The following is a 19,259-nucleotide window of genomic DNA, read 5'->3' as shown; positions in this document are numbered from 1 at the left end:
ATGACATGAATAATCATCCACCACATTACATGAAAAAAAAAAAAACTAGAAAAAGAAAAGATAGAAAGAGCATACTTCTATTTTTATTTAAATTATAATGTATGGATGAGTACTGAGTATCAGTCTCATTTATCTACCTAGGAGCATATACAAGAAATAATCAATAGAAGCTAACTGTGGAGTGAGAGAGAAATGTTTACATTCTATGTTTTGGTATATGTATATTTTATTAGTTTAAACATCACTTTCTCTAAGAAGCCCTCTAGAAAACAGCTCTGTTTTTCCATTATAAGGTCTCTTTCCACAAACTGCTCCTTTAACATATTAATTATGACTCTAATTAGTGTTTGCTTCCCCCTAGAAAATAAGCTTCATTAAGGCAGGAACTCAGTCCATCATTTCCCCAGCTATATTCATTGGATTTAGTACAGTACCTTGATACAAGCAGGTAATACCTTTTGAATATGCCCATCAACAGAATGGAAAAAAAAATAGTGTAGCCACACAACGGAATACCATAGGAGAATGAACAAATTCTAACTATATCCAATAATATATATGAAGCTCCAAACATGTTCTTCAGTAAAAGCAGCCAGACACAAAAGGACCTATAGTAAAAGATTCTAGGTATATAAAGTTCAACAAGAAAACTTACTCACATTGTTAGAAGTTCAGATAACATCTACTTTTGGATAGGGGGAAAGTGTAGTTCATAGAAAGAAGAAACAGAGGTAATTTCTGGAATACTGTAATGTTCTATTTCTTGGCCTGGTTGATAGTTACATGAATATGTGCACTCTGTGATAATTCACAGGCTGTAAACTCACGAACTGTGTTCTTTTCAGCATGCTTTACATCTTAATAAAAATATTTTTATAACTACTGAATATACAGAGGAGAAATAATAATAGGCATTTATAAAGTAAAAAACAAACTAATAAAGTTACATCAACTGAGAACAATTGTTATGAAGCAATGAAATAACCAGTAAGGAAAAAAAGTTTCATAATATAGAAGTGTTACTGCTTCATTAAAATCCTAAGGGCACTTTAGTAGGTACAGACAAAAAAAAAAAATGTACAAAAAAGAAATTTTAATGCCTTTGAAAGTAAATGAAAAAAGTTATACTAATCCCATGATTATAATTATGATGTGACCCTCCCACTCCCACCCCTGTACATATACATACAGGCAACTAGTACTTTGAGAATATTATTCCTTTTTTTCCTTCTGGCTTTTATTTTTTGCTCATCACAGTAGCCTTGTACTGACTTTCCCTGGATTTTGTTTTTACATGACAGAAACTTCTGTCTTTAAGCCACTATGATTTGGGGACTTTCTGTTAACAGTGAAAACTAATCTTAATAAATAAAGTCACAACTTGGGAAAAGGACTTAGGTAAATGTCTTTTCTCATTTGTTTTTCCAGATCTGCCTGCCTATTAACTCTTTAATATTCTGTGTACAGGGGCAGACTCCCATGTGGGAGGGCCTGTGGTTGAAATAGGAACTGTGACTGACTGGGTTGGTAACCCTTCCTAATTCAAAAGTTAATTCTTAGCAAATTCACTTACCCAGCTAGATGTAAGTTTCACTTCCCAACTTATCTTTTTATCAGTAACAAAGCGAACATTTTCATCACATGGTTTTACTACTGGCAAATATACATAACATTTTAAAAACTGTTCTGATCATAATGCATTAGGAAATCCATATACAGAAGTCCTTAAACATGCACAGAGTTGAAAAACTTCTTCTCACAGCCAAAAAGCTAATATAAAATAAACCCAACAAAGTTTTTTTGGGTAATGTGACAGGATAGAAGAAAAAAACCCAGAAAACAAAACTCTTTCCCTCAATTTATAATAAACTAAGCATTAAAAACGAAGAAAATTAAAACTATATTACATCTGATTTAGGGAACATAGGAAGACAAAAGGAATCATATGTTAGATTCTGTGCTATATATATATCTTGTGATTTAAATACCGAATGTCGATAATGATTAGAGTCAATTGCCAAGAACATATAGAACAATTAAAAGGTCAACTGCTGTAAAAGGAACCAAAAGTCTGTCAAAAGACCTATAACCGGCTTAAAGGAGCTACACAGACGGGCGCGAGTCGCGGCTGAAAGCGCGGAGCCCAGAGACGGGCGTGGGACGCTGGGGCTGCTGCTGCCTCCGCCAAGAAGCCTGTGTGCGAGCGCAGGTCACTGTCCACACCGCCCTTCCGGGAGCCTGTGCAGCCCGCCACTGCCGGGGTCCCGGGATCCAAGGGCGGCTTCCCTGGGAGAACGCACGGCGCGCCTCCGGCTGGTGCAACGTCACGCCGACCTCTGCCGCTGCAGGCTCGCCCCGCACTCTGTGCCCCTCCCACCCGCCCGGCCTGAGTGAGCCAGAGTCCCCGAAGAGGCTGCTCCTTTAACCCTGTCCTGTCTGAGCGAAGAACAGACGCCCTCCGGCGACCTACACGCAGAGGCGGGGCCAAATCCAAAGCTGAGACCCAGGAGCTGTGAGAACAAAGAAGAGAAAGGGAAAGCTCTCCCAGCAGCCTCAGAAGCAGCGGATTAAAGCTCCACAGTCAACTTGATGTACCCTGCATCTGCGGAATACATGAATAGACGACAAATCATCCCAAATTGAGGAGCCAGGAGTCAGTGCTGTGCCTCTGAGGTGGGAGAGCCAACTTCAGGACACTGGTCCACAAGAGACCTCCCAGCTCCACATAATATCAAACGGCGAAAATCTTCCAGAGATCTCCATCTCAACACAAGCACCCAGCTTCACTCAACAACCAGCAAGCTACAGTGCTGGACACCCTATGCCAAACAACTAGCAAGACAGGAACACAACACCACCCATTAGCAGAGAGGCTGCCTAAAATCATAAAAAGTCCGCAGACACCCCAAAACACACCACCAGACGTGGACCTGCCCACCAGAAAGACAAGATCCAGCCTCATCCACCAGAACACAGGCACTAGTCCCCACCACCAGGAAGCCTACACAACCCACTAAACCAACCTTAGCCACTGGGGCCAGACTCCAAAAACAACGGGAACTACGAACCTGCAGCCTGCAAAAAGGAGACCCCAAACACAGTAACATAAGCAAAATGAGAAGACAGAAAAACACACAGCAGGAGAAGGAGCAAGATAAAAACCCACCAGACCTAACAAATGAAGAGGTAATAGGCAGTCTACCTGAAAAAGAATTCAGAATAATGATGGTAAAGATGATCCAAGATTCTATTTCCCAGATCCAAAATCTTGGAAATAGAATAGACAAAATGCAAGAAACAGTTAACAAGGACCTAGAAGAACTAAGGATGAATCAAGCATCGATTAAAAACACAATAAATGAAATAAAAAATACTCTAGATGGGATCAATAGCAGAATAACTGAGGCAGAAGAACGGATAAGTGAGGTGGAAGATAAAATAGTGGAAATAACTGCTGCAGAGCAAAATAAAGAAAAAAGAATGAAAAGAACAGAGGACAGTCTCAGAGACCTCTGGGACAACATTAAACGCACCAACATTCGAATTATAGGGGTTCCAGAAGAAGAAGAGAAAAAGAAAGGGACTGAGAAAATAGTTGAAGACATTATAGTTGAAAACTTCCCTAATATGGGAAAGGAAATAGTTAATCAAGTCCAGGAGGCACAGAGAGTCCCATACAGAATAAATCCAAGGAGAAATATGCCAAGACACATATTAATCAAACTGTCAAAAATTAAACACAAAGAAATCATATTAAAAGCAGCAAGGCAAAAACAACAAATAACACACAAGGGAATCCCCATCAGGATAACAGCTGATCTCTCAGCAGAAACTCTACAAGCCAGAAGGGAGTGGCAGGACATAATTAAAGTGATGAAGGAGAAAAACCTGCAACCAAGATTACTCTACCCAGCAAGAATCTCATTCAGATTTGATGGAGAATTTAAAATGTTTACAGACAAGCAAAAGCTGAGAGAGTTCAGCACCACCAAACCACCTTTACAACAAATGCTAAAGGAACTTCTCTAGGCAAGAAACACAACAGAAGGAAAAGACCTACAATAACGAACCCAAAACAATTAAGAAAATGGGAATAGGAACATACATATCGATAATTACCTTAAATGTAAATGGACTAAATGCCCCCACCAAAAGACACAGATTGGCTGAATGGATACAAAAACAAGACGCATATATATGCTGTCTACAAGAGACCCACTTCAGACCTAGAGACACATACAGACTGAAAGTAAGGGGATGGAAAAAGATATTCCATGCAAATGGAAACCAAAAGAAAGCTGGCGTAGCAATTCTCATATCAGACAAAATAGACTTTAAAATAAAGACTACTAGAAGAGACAAAGAAGGACACTACATAATGATCAAGGGATCGATCCAAGAAGAAGATATAACAATTGTAAATATTTATGCACCAAACATAGGAGCACCTCAATACATAAGGCAAATACTAACAGCCATAAAAGGAGAAATTGACAGTAACACAATCATAGTAGGGGACTTTAACACCCCACTTTCACCAATGGACAGATCATCCAAAATGAAAATGAATAAGGACACACAAGCTTTAAATGATACATTAAACAAGATGGACTTAATTGATATTTATAGGACCTTCCATCCAAAAACAACAGAATACACATTTTTCTCAAGTGCTCATGGAACATTCTCCAGGATAGATCATATCTTGGGTCACAAATCAAGCCTTGGTAAATTTAAGAAAATTGAAATTGTATCAGGTATCTTTTCCGACCACAATGCTATGAGACTAGATATCAATTACAGGAAAAGAGCTGTAAAAAATACAAACACATGGAGGCTAAACAATACACTACTTAATAACGAAGTGATCACTGAAGAAATCAAAGAGGGAATTAAAAAATACCTAGAAACAAATGACAAGGGAGACACGACGACCCAACACCTATGGGATGCAGCAAAAGCAGTTCTAAGGGGGAAGTTTATAGCAATACAATCCCACCTTAAGAAACAGGAAACATCTCGAATAAACAACCTAACCTTGCACCTAAAGCAATTAGAGAAAGAAGAACAAAAACATCCCAAAGTTAGCAGAAGGAAAGAAATCATAAAAATCAGATCAGAAATAAATGAAAAAGAAATGAAGGAAACGATAGCAAAGATCAATAAAACTAAAAGCTGGTTCTTTGAGAAGATAAACAAAATTGATAAACCATTAGCCAGACTCATCACGAAAAAAAGGGAGAAGACTCAAATCAATAGAATTAGAAATGAAAAAGGAGAAGTAACAACTGACACTGCAGAAATACAAAAGATCAGAAGAGATTACTACAAGGAACTCTATGCCAATAATATGGACAACCTGGAAGAAATGGACAAATTCTTAGAAATGCACAACCTGCCAAGACTGAATCAGGAAGAAATAGAAAATATGAACAGACCAATCACAGGCACTGAAATTGAAACTGTGATTAAAAATCTTCCAACAAACAAAAGCCCAGGACCAGATGGCTTCACAGGCGAATTCTATCAAGCATTTAGAGAAGAGCTAACACCTATCCTTCTCAAACTCTTCCAAAATATAGCAGAGGGAGGAACACTCCCAAACTCATTCTACGAGGCCACCATCACCTTGATACCAAAACCAGACAAGGATGTCACAAAGAAAGAAAACTACAGGCCAATATCACTGATGAACATAGATGCAAAAATCCTCAACAAAATACTAGCAAACAGAATCCAACAGCACATTAAAAGGATCATACACCATGATCAATTGGGGTTTATTCCAGGAATGCAAGGATTCTTCAATATATGCAAATCAATCAACGTGATACACCATATTAACAAACTGAAGGAGAAAAACCATATGATCATCTCAGTAGATGCAGAGAAAGCTTTCGACAAAATTCAACACCCATTTATGATAAAAACCCTGCAGAAAGTAGGCATAGAGGGAACTTTCCTCAACATAATAAAGGCCATATATGACAAACCCACAGCCAGCATCGTCCTCAATGGTGAAAAACTGAAACCATTTCCACTAAGATCAGGAACAAGACAAGGTTGCCCACTCTCACCACTCTTATTCAACATAGTTTTGGAAGTTTTAGCCACAGCAATCAGAGAAGAAAAGGAAATAAAAGGAATCCAAATCGGAAAAGAAGAAGTAAAGCTGTCACTGTTTGCAGATGACATGATACTATACATAGAGAATCCTAAAGATGCTACCAGAAAACTACTAGAGCTAATCAATGAATTTGGTAAAGTTGCAGGATACAAAATTAATGCACAGAAATCTCTGGCATTCCTATATACTAATGATGAAAAATCTGAAAGTGAAATCAAGGAAACACTCCCATTTACCACTGCAACAAAAAGAATAAAATATCTAGGAATAAACCTACCTAAGGAGACAAAAGACCTGTATGCAGAAAATTATAAGACACTGATGAAAGAAATTAAAGATGATACAAATAGATGGAGAGATGTACCATGTTCTTGGATTGGAAGAATCAACATTGTGAAAATGACTCTACTACCCAAAGCAATCTACAGATTCAATGCAATCCCTATCAAACTACCACTGGCATTTTTCACAGAACTAGAACAAAAAATTTCACAATTTGTATGGAAACACAAAAGACCCCGAATAGCCAAAGCAATCTTGAGAACGAAAAATGGAGCTGGAGGAATCAGGCTCCCTGACTTCAGATTATACTACAAAGCTACAGTAATCAAGACAGTATGGTACTGGCACAAAAACAGAAAGATAGATCAATGGAACAGGATAGAAAGCCCAGAGGTAAACCCACGGACATATTGTCACCTTATCTTTGATAAAGGAGGCAGGAATGTACAGTGGAGAAAGGACAGTCTCTTCAGTAAGTGGTGCTGGGAAAACTGGATAGGGACATGTAAAATTATGAGATTAGATCACTCCCTAACACCATACACAAAAATAAGCTCAAAATGGATTAAAGACCTAAATGTAAGGCCAGACACTATCAAACTCTTAGAGGAAAACATAGGCAGAACACTCTATGACATAAATCACAGCAAGATCCTTTTGGACCCACCTCCTAGAGAAATGGAAATAAAGACAAAAATAAACACATGGGACCTAATGAAACTTCAAAGCTTTTGCACAGCAAAGGAAACCATAAACAAGACCAAAAGACAACCCTCAGAATGGGAGAAAATATTTGCAAATGAAGCAACTGACAAAGGATTAATCTCCAAAATTTATAAGCAGCTCATGCAGCTCAATAACAAAAAAACAAACAACCCAATCCAAAAATGGGCAGAAGACCTAAATAGACATTTCTCCACAGAAGATATACAGACTGCCAACAAACACATGAAAGGATGCTCAACATCTTTACTCATTAGAGAAATGCAAATCAAAACTACAATGAGATATAATCTCACACCAGTCAGAATGGCCATCATCAAAAAATCTAGAAACAATAAATGCTGGAGAGGGTGTGGAAAAAAGGGAACACTCTTGCACTGCTGGTGCGAATGTGAATTGGTACAGCCACTATGGAGAACGGTATGGAGGTTCCTTAAAAAACTATAAATAGAACTACCATATGACCCAGCAATCCCACTACTGGGCATATACCCTGAGAAAACCATAATTCAAAAAAAGTCATGTACCAATGTTCATAGCAGCCCTATTTACAATAGTCCGGAGATGGAAACAACCTAAGTGTCCATCATCGGATGAATGGGTAAAGAAGATGTGGCACATATATACAATGGAATATTACTCAGCCATAAAAAGAAACGAAATTGAGCTATTTGTAATGAGGAGGATAGACCTAGAGTCTGTCATACAGAGTGAAGTAAGTCAGAAAGAGAAAGACAAATACTGTATGCTGACACATATATATGGAATTTAAGAAAAAAAAATGTCATGAAGAACATAGGGGTAAGACAGGAATAAAGACACAGACCTACTAGAGAATGGACTTGAGGATATGGGGAGGGGGAAGGGTAAGCTGTGACAAAGTGAAAGAGCGGCATGGACATATATACACTTACAAACGTAAGGCAGATAGCTAGTGGGAAGCAGCCGCATAGCACAGGGAGAGCAGCTCGGTGCTTTGTGACCGCCTGGAGGGGTGGGATAGGGAGGGTGGGAGGGAGACGCAAAAGGGAGGGGATATGGGAACATATGTATATGTATAACTGATTAAATTTGTTATAAAGCAAAAAAAAAATAATAATAAAGAGAAAAAAAAAAAGACCTATAACCAAAAAAAGGGGCTAAGCTCATATGGTTTTACGAGTGAGTTCTAGTTTACTCTTATGGAACAGCTAATTCCTATGTAAACTACACTACAGTTAAAGAAAAACAGGAGAGCTCAAATCCATTTACTAAATGAATTTAGTAAATGAACTTAATAAGCATGACATCAAACCTGAGGAAGACAGCCCCCAAATAAAAACTTACAGCAATTTTTTTATTAATATAGAATGCAGAAAGCCCAAATAAAATGCTAGTGAGTTAAATGTAAATAGGGTATTTTTAAATTTATGAAATAAAAATTTATTAAGAAAAGCATTTTAAGAAAATATTCCAGAAAATTTATAATACCTTAGGTTGAAGAAGACTTTTTGTATAGCAGTGAAACTCTAGAATCCAGAAAGGAGAAGAAAGATAGTATAGATAGCACAGTATTTTTAAAACTTCTTTATGGAAAAAGGTACCATAAACTAAATTCAAACAGAAATGGCAGACTGGGAAAAAATATAGGACATATGTCCGCAGAGAGAGTAATATATAATAAATGAGAGTACATCTATACCATAGAATACTAAATGCAGGTGGTGTAGATAATGTGGTAGATATATTGTCTTAACTTTAAGAATACCCACAATATATTTCTGAGTGATATAAATTACAAAATAATATGAAGAGTAAAAGTTAAAAAATTTCTCTATATATGCATGTCTTTAAAAACAAAAGGAAAAAACCAGAAAGGTTATACAAATGTTAGAAGTGGTTACAACAGGGCAGAAGCAGAGACTGTCGTTATTAGTTTTATTTAAGACACCTCTATATTACTGAATGATTGCATTTGTATGTTATTTTTGTTATTTATATGACAAATTTTCTCAAATTTTATATTATCCGCTAGAACTTTCCAAATGCTAATCATTTACCCAAACCAAAAGTATACATTGATTATAAACTGATAATGTTCACCTACATATTCCTCAATTACAGATAGATGAAAATATACACAAATATAAACTTCAGAGATTTTGTGCTGCATCAAAATCAGAGGGTACATTTAAAAAGACAAATATATGAGATACAGAAAATACACAAAGGATAAGATGCAAAGGGCATCCCCAAAGTGATGATGAAAGGAGATCTCAAGACATCAGTTATATATACCAAGAATAAAGGAAAACCAATGCAAACTGGGGCAGGTCATAAAGCTCCAGAATAGAATTCCACAAGAAAATAAAGCTGACAAAGAACAGAGCAAAAAACTAAGCAAACAAAAAACAAAACAACCGATTCCAAGGAAAATGAAAAATGAGGGAAGAGAAGTAAAAGTAATTATATGTATGACTTAGTTCAACCCTGAGTAGCACATAAGAAATAATAATACAAGCTGAGAATTCTGAATTAATCAAATGACAAGATTCTTATACACATATTGTGTGTGTGTGTGTGTGTGTGTGTATGTTGATGGAGGAATGAAAACTGTATGTGCTGGTGCGTGTATATGGGGCAGGAGAATAAAGAGGGCTCATCATTCACGTCCCATGGTAGGATTTTCAACAGGAAATGTGTAAACTAAGAATCACAAAATCACAAGCATTCTACTTAAAGATATAGAATGCCAAAAGGATTTGATGAAATAACTGAAAGCTGTTACCAGAGCTGGGGGTGGGAGGGATATGATGTGACTGTTGTTTGTAGTATGTATAATTAGTTGGCTCTTTAAAATATATGCAGGTATTAATTTAATAAAAGTGAAGTTTCCAGTTCAACTGGAAGATAGATAAAGATACCCAACTTGACAAAGATGGCAATGGTACTATCAATGACAGATAACTCTTCCATAAGAAATAGAAGAAAACTTTTGAACACACATATTTAGTGTTTTCTAAGAAAAGAAATGTAGACTGCCTGGGAATAAGGATTAATTTTTAAACATGAAAGTTGTTTTTCTTTTCTTTCTTCCTTTCTTTCCTTTTTTTTTTTTTTTTTTTTTTTTGATAAGAGTAGTTTTGAACCTCTCTTATGGGATCTTAACAGAGTGAACAACTCATCTTGGGACCAGCCTGCCAGAACTTCAACAGTTTAGCACCTAAGTCCTATATCCCAGGAAACCCTTAGTCCCAGGCATACCAGGATGATTGGTCACTCTAATTCTAACCAGTTCAAAAGTGTTTATTGATATAAGGCTACTATTCACAAGGCCTTTGTTTATACCATATACCGAACGAAACACTGAAAATAAGTAGTTTCTTAAAGACTGCAGTGAATGGTGGTATAGAACATTAAGGGAAAATTTTAGATTTTAAATGTCAAGAAAGGGAACATGTAGCTTTGTTGAAGTGAACTATACCTCAATGAAGCTGTTTTTTTTTTTTTAATAACAAACACTAAAAGGGGCCGGGGGGGGGGTAAAATAATGAATTGGCTTTGGTTAACTTAAAGAAAGTGACAAACCAAACACAGTGTTTTCATCTGTCAAATATATAAGAACAAATGATAATATAATCAAAACAATAGATCTGGTATTAGAGGGAATAAAGATTTAGTCATGGAATAATTCATCAGCTTGATGGTCTCAAGTCTTGAAATGAGAAGGATATTAAAATTAATTATGGAGAAAACAAATAAGAAATATAAGATAATAAATGAATCATTTTAGAAACAACTAAATGAAGAAAGCAATTTAGTATGAAATGATAATAAAGAAAAATATTGTAATATTGACTAACAGTATTACCAGAGGAGAAAATAAACTATTACCAGAAGCATTTATTCAGTTCCTATTTTTGCCCGTCAATACCCTTTATTTGCTTCAAATACAAATACAATAAGTTTCTGCTAACAAATCAGAGGTGTACTAGGTAAATTGCTGTTTTTGTTTAATTATCTGACTTTAAAAAGAATAATCAGTCTTAGATTCATGCATAAAAGAAACACCTATAACATTATGTGGCCATGATTAGCCATGGATAGGAAGAGAGAAAGTATATAGGAAAACAAATTTAATTCAAGGAAATAAAACATTTTAAGAGGTTTATTTAAAAAATAAATAAATAAAATGAAAATGTTCATTGTACCTTAAAGAACCCTGCTTCAGGGCCACACCTGTCATATACATTCCTGGATTTACCTATCGCCATGATAATACCTTGCATGTTCGGTGTCATCATGATCTGCCACAAGGGATTTAAAGTAAGAACTTTTGAATGGTTATCATAAAAAAAAAAATCAAAAAACCAAAATAATTCCTTTACATGCAAGTTAAAAGTCCTTTGTTTTTACATGCATGTTAAAAGTCTTTTGTTTTTCACTATTTATAAATCAAACGTTGCATTTTTTTTGTAGCAAATGTGATCTGATATGCATATAAGTATCTCAAAATCTTCCATACAGAGCCACAGTTAGCTGACATCGTGCCTTTGTGCGAAGTGCAAAAAGGCATCCTGTCTGAACTGAAGAATTTTTTTAAAAGGCACCCCCCTCTTGACAAACAATTTAGAAAACGTGCTGCTCTCTAAGAGAACCATTTAGAAAAAGGAACACTCTTTTTATTAAAAAAGATGCCTCTTCTTTAAGGCTCGGGGAGCTCAGCATTAGCTCAATTCCAACTCCACTTCTGCCAGTTGGCCAGGCATCCCTGCCTGTACAACCATACAGTCTAAATATCTAAGCAGCAGCCCTGTACCCATATGACTTATTTTTAAAAGTTACAAGGCACATGCACTGTTAAACTATCACTCCAACGAATTAAAAAAAACACATACACAAAACACAAAACTCTGCCAAGAGCATAAGCACTTGCACAAAAGGCAGTGTTAAATGATTAATCACAATTCTACTTTTTTAAATGCCAGAAGGCTCACCCTAAAATCAGCACTAAGGTGCTTGATCAACAAATTAACATTTTTATTAAAAACATGCCAGTTTCCATAATCTGCAAGCACCAACACGGTAATAGTTAAACAGAAAAACGTACTGCTATTAAGTACCAAATATTTAAGTATTTCTTTGTCTTCATAATAGTTTATGATGTACTATGCCATTTTGTATAATGGACTTGGGCAACTGTGGACTTTCGTATCTGCTGGGGACAGGGAGGGTACTGGAACCAATCCACCATGGATACCAATAGATGACTGTATTCTTAAATGTTTGTATTTTAAAATATCTGCAAAGTGAAACAACTCAAGACACTATGAAGCTATCACATTAGAGCAATAAAGAGACTGCATCCATTACCTCTGATTCACTGAAACTATTACCCATAGTATTTATTTTGGAGTACACACTGACAGTTGCAATATACCTAACATTAACTGCTTCAGAAAATCCTTCTGGCCAGTGCCTGACTCACAAACCTGCTTCTTATTCTCTTTATGGCCCATGCTTTCTTACAGTAGCACAGTAATAGTAATGTCTTTATGACACCTCTGATTTTGGTGATTAACTCATATAAGAGTTTAATTATAACCTTGAAGTAAGTCTGAAAAAAACATTACTTGGAAAAAACTATTCAATATACATTCAGTTCTCATCCATGCCAGTAAAAACTAACAAATGATAGAATCCAGGGTCTGTCTTTTCTGTTGTTACTATTCAGAAACAGCTTTACTGGCCCCCTCTCAAATACAGAAAAGATCAAAACTTAACAGTGTAAAGAAAAGAGTGGTAAAGGGGAAAAAAAATCTTATGGGATCAGAACAACAGCAATTTTCATCTGGATTCCCAAGAACTGTATCATGGGAAACAAAAATGCCTCCATACTGTTAGAAAACTAAGTAGATGAGAATTAACAGTGGAGCAGTAAGAAGAGATAAGATGGAGGTGCCCAGTGTATACAACACTGGTAGGCATTCGACCATGTTGATGAATCATTCAATTCAGTCACACAGAGGGTGCAGAAGAAAAAAAAACAAAACAAAACAGTTATCTATACACTAATCTGTATCTAATCTATATCTAATCAGATTGTAGGATCTTCTGGTAGGAAATGGTGGGCAAAGCATTATAATCAATAATTCGAGGAAAGTAGGAAAGGAAAATATTTTTAAGTGCTCAAAATTTCTGCTATTTAACAAACCTTATCAAAACCTATCAACACGAGAGTAAACAAATCCTATGTCTGCACAAAAGAATTAACTCTAGCAACATAAAATTATTCTTTTGACAAATCCATAAGCTTTCTACTTAAATTTTCATTTGAAATTCGAAGTACTGTCAGCAATTGGTAAGGTAATTTCAGACTGTGGGTGGCAAAGCTGTATGTTATGCAGCAATAGACAATGTGAGGGTGCAGGCATGCCCAAAGTACTTGCATTAAATAGCAAAAAACAAGTGGAAACAGTGCAGAGGGCTATAATAAAGGTACCTCGTCATCATAACCCCCCTCCTTTGACTCAATCATAAATTTCCCTACATGAGGAATCGCCACCTCTACAACTTGCTGGTTAGAAGGTGGTTGGCTTGTGGTATTTTCAGGTTTCTGCAGAAGAAAATCATTAGTGTGAACATTAGAAAAGCGCACAATGGAAGCACTCAGTTTAAGTGCATAGACTCTTGATCCTTTTAAAAATATTTGCATTTTTTTAGCATGAAATGAAAACATCTAAAACTGAACATTAAAGCAAATGCATTAATCAGGTAATAATACAATACTTCCAGCTTTCACTTTGCATCTCAAACACTAAATTAAATTTTAATTTTTTTCCCCACAAAGCATCTTCAAATTCTTAAAAATAGTTAATACTGAAGTTGTATTTCCTACTGCTGTCTTTACAGGTGAAAGTTTTATTTACTTTTTTAAATTCTAATAACTCCACAAAGCCTTTCTTGATATCTCCATCAAAATAAGATATGACCTCCTCTGAATCCAGGAGAGTCTGTAAGTTTCCTTTCTTATGATTTTACCTTTCTATCCTTTCTAATAATCAATTGTATAGCCACTTAATATCCACACTCTACTGTGTTTAAACCCACTCGGTCGCAGCCTATGAGACCTAGTACAATATATTTACATCATGAGTGTCCAGTGAATTCTTGTTTTGGGGAAAGCTGCTAGAAAATGATGTCCGTTTTTAAAAACTCAGTCAGATTCTTCTTCTTTTCTTTTGTTAAGAAATTCTAAGAATTTCACTAACCCAAACTAATGGAGTGGAAGCCAGTGTGAAATCCAGAAAGTCCACTCAAAGACACTAATATGGTTCATTCAAAACACTGTTCAGATTTCACAAGGATCTTACTTTACTGAATAGATTTATAACTAGCATATTCACTATTTACCTACAAACAAATTTCAGAAGTACTTAAGATGTTTGAAAGCAGCTTGCTTAAGTAATTTCAAATTGCACCATAAAAATTTCCCTAAGCAAAGATGAACTTTACTTTTGACATCAAATAAACAGAAAATTTTAATAAAAACAGAGTGGTTTTACTGCAGTTTAAAATACAGGTAAATTTTAGTGATGTGAGGACTTTCTGACTTTTCCAAAGTACATATGCAGAAAAAGTTTAACTGAACAATAAAACAAGAATAATGGCCAAGACCGGCATTGCTTCTTTTAAAAGAAATGTTATTTTTAACCATAACATTTTCAGAAAAGCTTTCCTCCTTCTGTTTGAGTCCTCAATTTTTCAAGAGGAAACAACCAACCTGCATGGTTGTCATGATCGTGAGAGCTAATATTCAGCTAACCCAAAACCTGACACATTAATTGTTGTTCTATAAATGATAGGTATTACAAATATTATACTATTATGCTTCTTGAAATTGCTTATACCTGAATAATCCTAACCCAATATTACTACTTACAGAGATAAGCTTGGTCTATGACATTTAGTTAAGGATTTTTAATCCTTCCAGCATTTGAGAGAGGAAGAATTGTCCTACGTCTCCATTCACAAGAGTGAAATATAAGCAAGTAAACTAAGAAATTTGTCTGAACTTTTGGTGAAAAATTTCTCATAAGCAAACCAACCCAAAACAATACTATATTAAGAAGAAAAAATACAAATTTAAGGCAAGTAGCAACCAGAAAATGTATTCCTTAGAATACTTATCCTTACAAAATGACGTTTCCTTTGGGAAAAAACTGCACTTAGGAAAAATAAATGTTCTATAATCCTTTCCAGTTGCCACACAAGAGTTTCAACAGCAATAACACTAATTAATTTTTTGGGTGAACGTTAAAAAAGGGAAGAAATTTTGGGCACATGTAGTTATTCTGTGTTCATCAAATTTAGATATCCTAAAGTACCATAAAAATTTTTAATATAAAGAATTTTAGGGTTCATTGAAGTAAAGTACATTTATCTTTTCCTTTTAGTGTCAGGTCCCACATGAACACCTTAACAAAGGCTGAACTTGAAAGAGATTAAAGATAAGTTCCTCAGTTAATAAGTTGTAAAAATAATTAGAACACAAAGATTTTTATTAATTGCCTGAAATCTATTAAATACATGATTTTTTAAAAAAGTGGTCCCATAAAAGGGTAATTAGAAAGCTATATATCTTCAACCCCTTTGGCTCCCTTAATATACTCATACCTTTTTAACCTACTAACTTATGGGGAATCCAGTCTAAAGAAATAACCAGAAATATGGAAAAAGTTTCATTTTTAACAGCCTATTTATAATAATGTAAAAGTAGAAATCAATATACAAGGAGGAATGAGTAAGTAAATAAGAATTTAATCACTTAATGGAATACTATTCAGCCATTAAATGTTTTTTAGTTTGTAACATGGGGAAACTGTTATGTTCAGTGATTAAAAGAAGAAAAGTTAAGATACAAAATTTTATATGCAGTAGTAACTCAATTACAAACTAAATCACAAATCTGTATATAAAAATAAGAATGAAAGAAAACATACCAACTTATTAAGTGATTAACTTTGGTAGTGGAAATATGCATGATTCTTTCTTAGAGTCTACTTTTTTGAATTTTTAAATTTTCTAAAATATTTCACTTAAAATGAAAGACATTCTTCTAAAAAGCAAGCTGTCTAAACATTTGGAGAGTATCTCTCTATGGTTTCTGTGATTCTAAGCTTTCCAGGAAATTCTTCTTCTACTAAGGTTGTAACTTTATTGTATATTTGTGAAATGTTTAAGACTTAAGTAACAGAAGGAAATAAAGAGCTACTTAGGGCCTACACTACATGCTAGGCACTTTAAAAAATGATCTTAATTCATCCGACAATCACCTCCATTTTATATAAAAGAAAACTAAGGTTTAGAAAAATTAAGCAACTTATTCAAGTATGCATAGCTAGCAAGAAGTAAAATTAATATTCAAAAACCCAGGACTATTTAATCCCTAGATCTGAAGACTCTGAAATTTAGTTTCTAAGGTATACCTTTAAAGGAGAAAACCCAGTAGGTGGTTACCACGATCCTAAGCAACTGACCATGAGACCAGGAACCACTGGTCAGACAGTCATGATTAATATATTCTCAGACATGCTGCAAAATTTATACAGACAATGTGGCCAACTATTGGTGCTACTCCAGAAGATATGCCAGATAGAAAAATATTTATGCTAGCTATCATATTCCCTCAATGCCATCTTTTTTCAAGTAAAGGTGAAGCAGTAGATTGCTAGCTTATAAGATGATATCAATATGAATTAACTAATCAATCAAAATTTAAGTGCTGATTTCTACAAATTTAAATTACACATGATTAGCCAAACTAAAAAAAAAAAAAAAAAAAAAATCATGATTCTACATTAAGCTAAGTAATGCATGCAGCTTTCTGATACCAGTTAAAAGAATGATACTTATTAACCATAATGTAGGCTCTAACAAATAAAAATCTTAATTAGCAAAAGCCCTGGCAAATTATTTTTTTATATCAGGCAAAAATATTTCTCCCTTGTTATCTACTCCTGTGTTTTTTCTCCCTCCCTAGGGTTTCTTCTACCATCCCCCAAGAAATAGAAATCCCAGATCTATTAAAAGAATCATTTATCAGGAAGTGCTTTAGAGTTAGCAGTTCCTCATCTCAAGTTTTTTAGTCTCTAGGGACATTTGCAAAATTTAAAATGATCAAAAAAAATCTATCTATATTAATACATTTTTTAGGGTAAGATGATATATAATCAAACTTTTTCAAAAAGGAAATTAAATTAAAAAATAATTTCTGATTACTTTGTTCATCAAAACATAATTAACAGAATACCCTATTAATTGAACATTTTGGTTAATCAAGATCTTATCATATTAAAGACATCACTGTAATTAGCAGGCTATTGTTGAGATTAAGTTCACTCAGTGGAAAATTATGTGTTGAAAAATTACATGCCCTGTTCGCTTTAGCACTCTAGGAGTGGAATCTTCAAATCCTAAAATTAGCTATCACGAAACTTGTATTAGAGTTGCTTGTGCTCACTAATAAAATAAAAAATAAATGACTATAGCAACTGAATAGTTTTGTAGTATGAAATTCTTGAAACAACATCTCTCAGAATATCATATTCATTGAAACGTAATGCAATACCAATGTGCTCAACTTACTGTTATAAAAAGACACACTTGAATACTTGAAAATTACCAATAAAGGAGGCTTATAATGACAATTTTATATAGGACACTACTGAAATATGCATAAAGTGTTTTATAATATCATATTTATTCTACTAATAATACTCTAACCTAGACTATCTAGTATTTTGTTAAACACAGTCCACGAAACAATGAAATTTATACCTTATATTCCCAACTATTTCAATGTAATAAGACTAAAGATGGGAGGAGGGGTTGAGGGAAAAGAAAATTAATGCTAAATTTTGTACTTCTCTTTTTTAAGTTCCAAATCAAATGACTAGTTTAGTCTATGATTATAATTTTTCATAATTCTCTAACAGGAAGATATAAACTTATTTTTTTTAAAAGAAGCATTTTAAAAATTACAGCTGAGGAAATTACAGCCTGGCAGTTAGGTGACACCTACAATCACTCATCATGTTCAAGTGAAGCCGTCCTTTGGCCTGGTCTCTCCTGACTCCCAGACAGGTCATTCTCCTTATACTGCTAGGAAACCTCGTGAACATCGATGGGTATGTTCAGAGAGCTAAAAGAGAAAATTCTTACCGACTGTAAAACTGTTTCAGGACTTTTATCTTCATGCTCATGTGATGCCTTGGTAATTATTCGAATAGTTTCTTCTTTCAAGTGCTTTGAGAAATCACTTCTTGATGGCTGCTCTAGATATTCTGGTTCTCCTGCTTGTGCTTCATGAGAAAAGAATCAATTGTATATCTAATATAAATCAGTGAGTCTATACTAAGATATATCTGTTATTTATTTCTCATTTGAAGTTATACAATAATTAATTTTACTTTACTTACTCAATTTAAAGTAATACATGCTTCAATATACTGCACTTCCCCCAGAATTTACCAAAAGAAAGAATCAGATCTCAGAGTAGTCAAATAATTACTGAAGAAAGCACTCATTATAGTTTATGCTAAGAAATTCATAGTAAATTTTTTTGTCATGATAAGTATCAAAGTCTAACTTTGGAAAATCACGAGCATTCTACCAAAAGAAAAAAAAGAGGTAGGGGGGTGGTTTGTACAACAATCCTGGTCTGAGTTTCTGTAGACGGCACAGTAGCTGTTTTTCTGGACACAGTATCCTTTTTCATACTTACCTAACAAAATCCTAACCCTGAATGAACCCAACCTTCTATCTTTTCTGAACCTGTTCCTGGCAGCTGAGTGTTGTCAGAGAAAAACAATTACAACTTGCCAAACTGGTACCAATATAAATTCAAGACTTCAAATACTACTTCTGTGAAGAACTCCTAAAGTTATATCTACTGACTATGTTCTGAGTTCAAAACCCACAGATGCAACAATGTACTCTGAATGTCCACTGGGTATTTAACAGACAACCCCAAAATCCTTATACGACCTACAAGGCATTATATAAATGGGTCTCTGCCTATCTCTCCAACATTGCCAGGTGTCCTTTGCCCTTTACTCAAAAAGGAACACATACTAGCCTTTTTTTC

General features: G+C 34.8%; 1 protein-coding gene across 3 annotated transcripts in view; it reads right to left on the bottom strand.

The window, feature by feature from the left end:
- The window catches only part of USP25 (ubiquitin specific peptidase 25), a gene marked incomplete at its 5' end in the record, with an annotated part of 145,661 nt that overhangs the window by 20,689 nt on the left and 105,713 nt on the right, over positions 1–19,259 (bottom strand). The window contains 3 exons of one of the 3 annotated variants that reach the window (XM_079704213.1): positions 11,323–11,418; positions 13,614–13,727; positions 18,335–18,474. In XM_079704213.1, coding sequence (XP_079560339.1) covers positions 11,323–11,418; positions 13,614–13,727; positions 18,335–18,474 — 350 coding nt within the window. The remainder of the gene's footprint in view (positions 1–11,322; positions 11,419–13,613; positions 13,728–18,334; positions 18,475–19,259) is intronic. The other 2 variants (XM_079704214.1, XM_079704215.1) reach the window with 2 other exon arrangements.

This window comes from Hyperoodon ampullatus (assembly GCF_949752795.1).
Source record: "Hyperoodon ampullatus genome assembly, chromosome: 5".
NCBI classification, from domain to species: domain Eukaryota; kingdom Metazoa; phylum Chordata; class Mammalia; order Artiodactyla; family Ziphiidae; genus Hyperoodon; species Hyperoodon ampullatus.
This window is presented reverse-complemented; position numbering and strand designations above follow the sequence as displayed.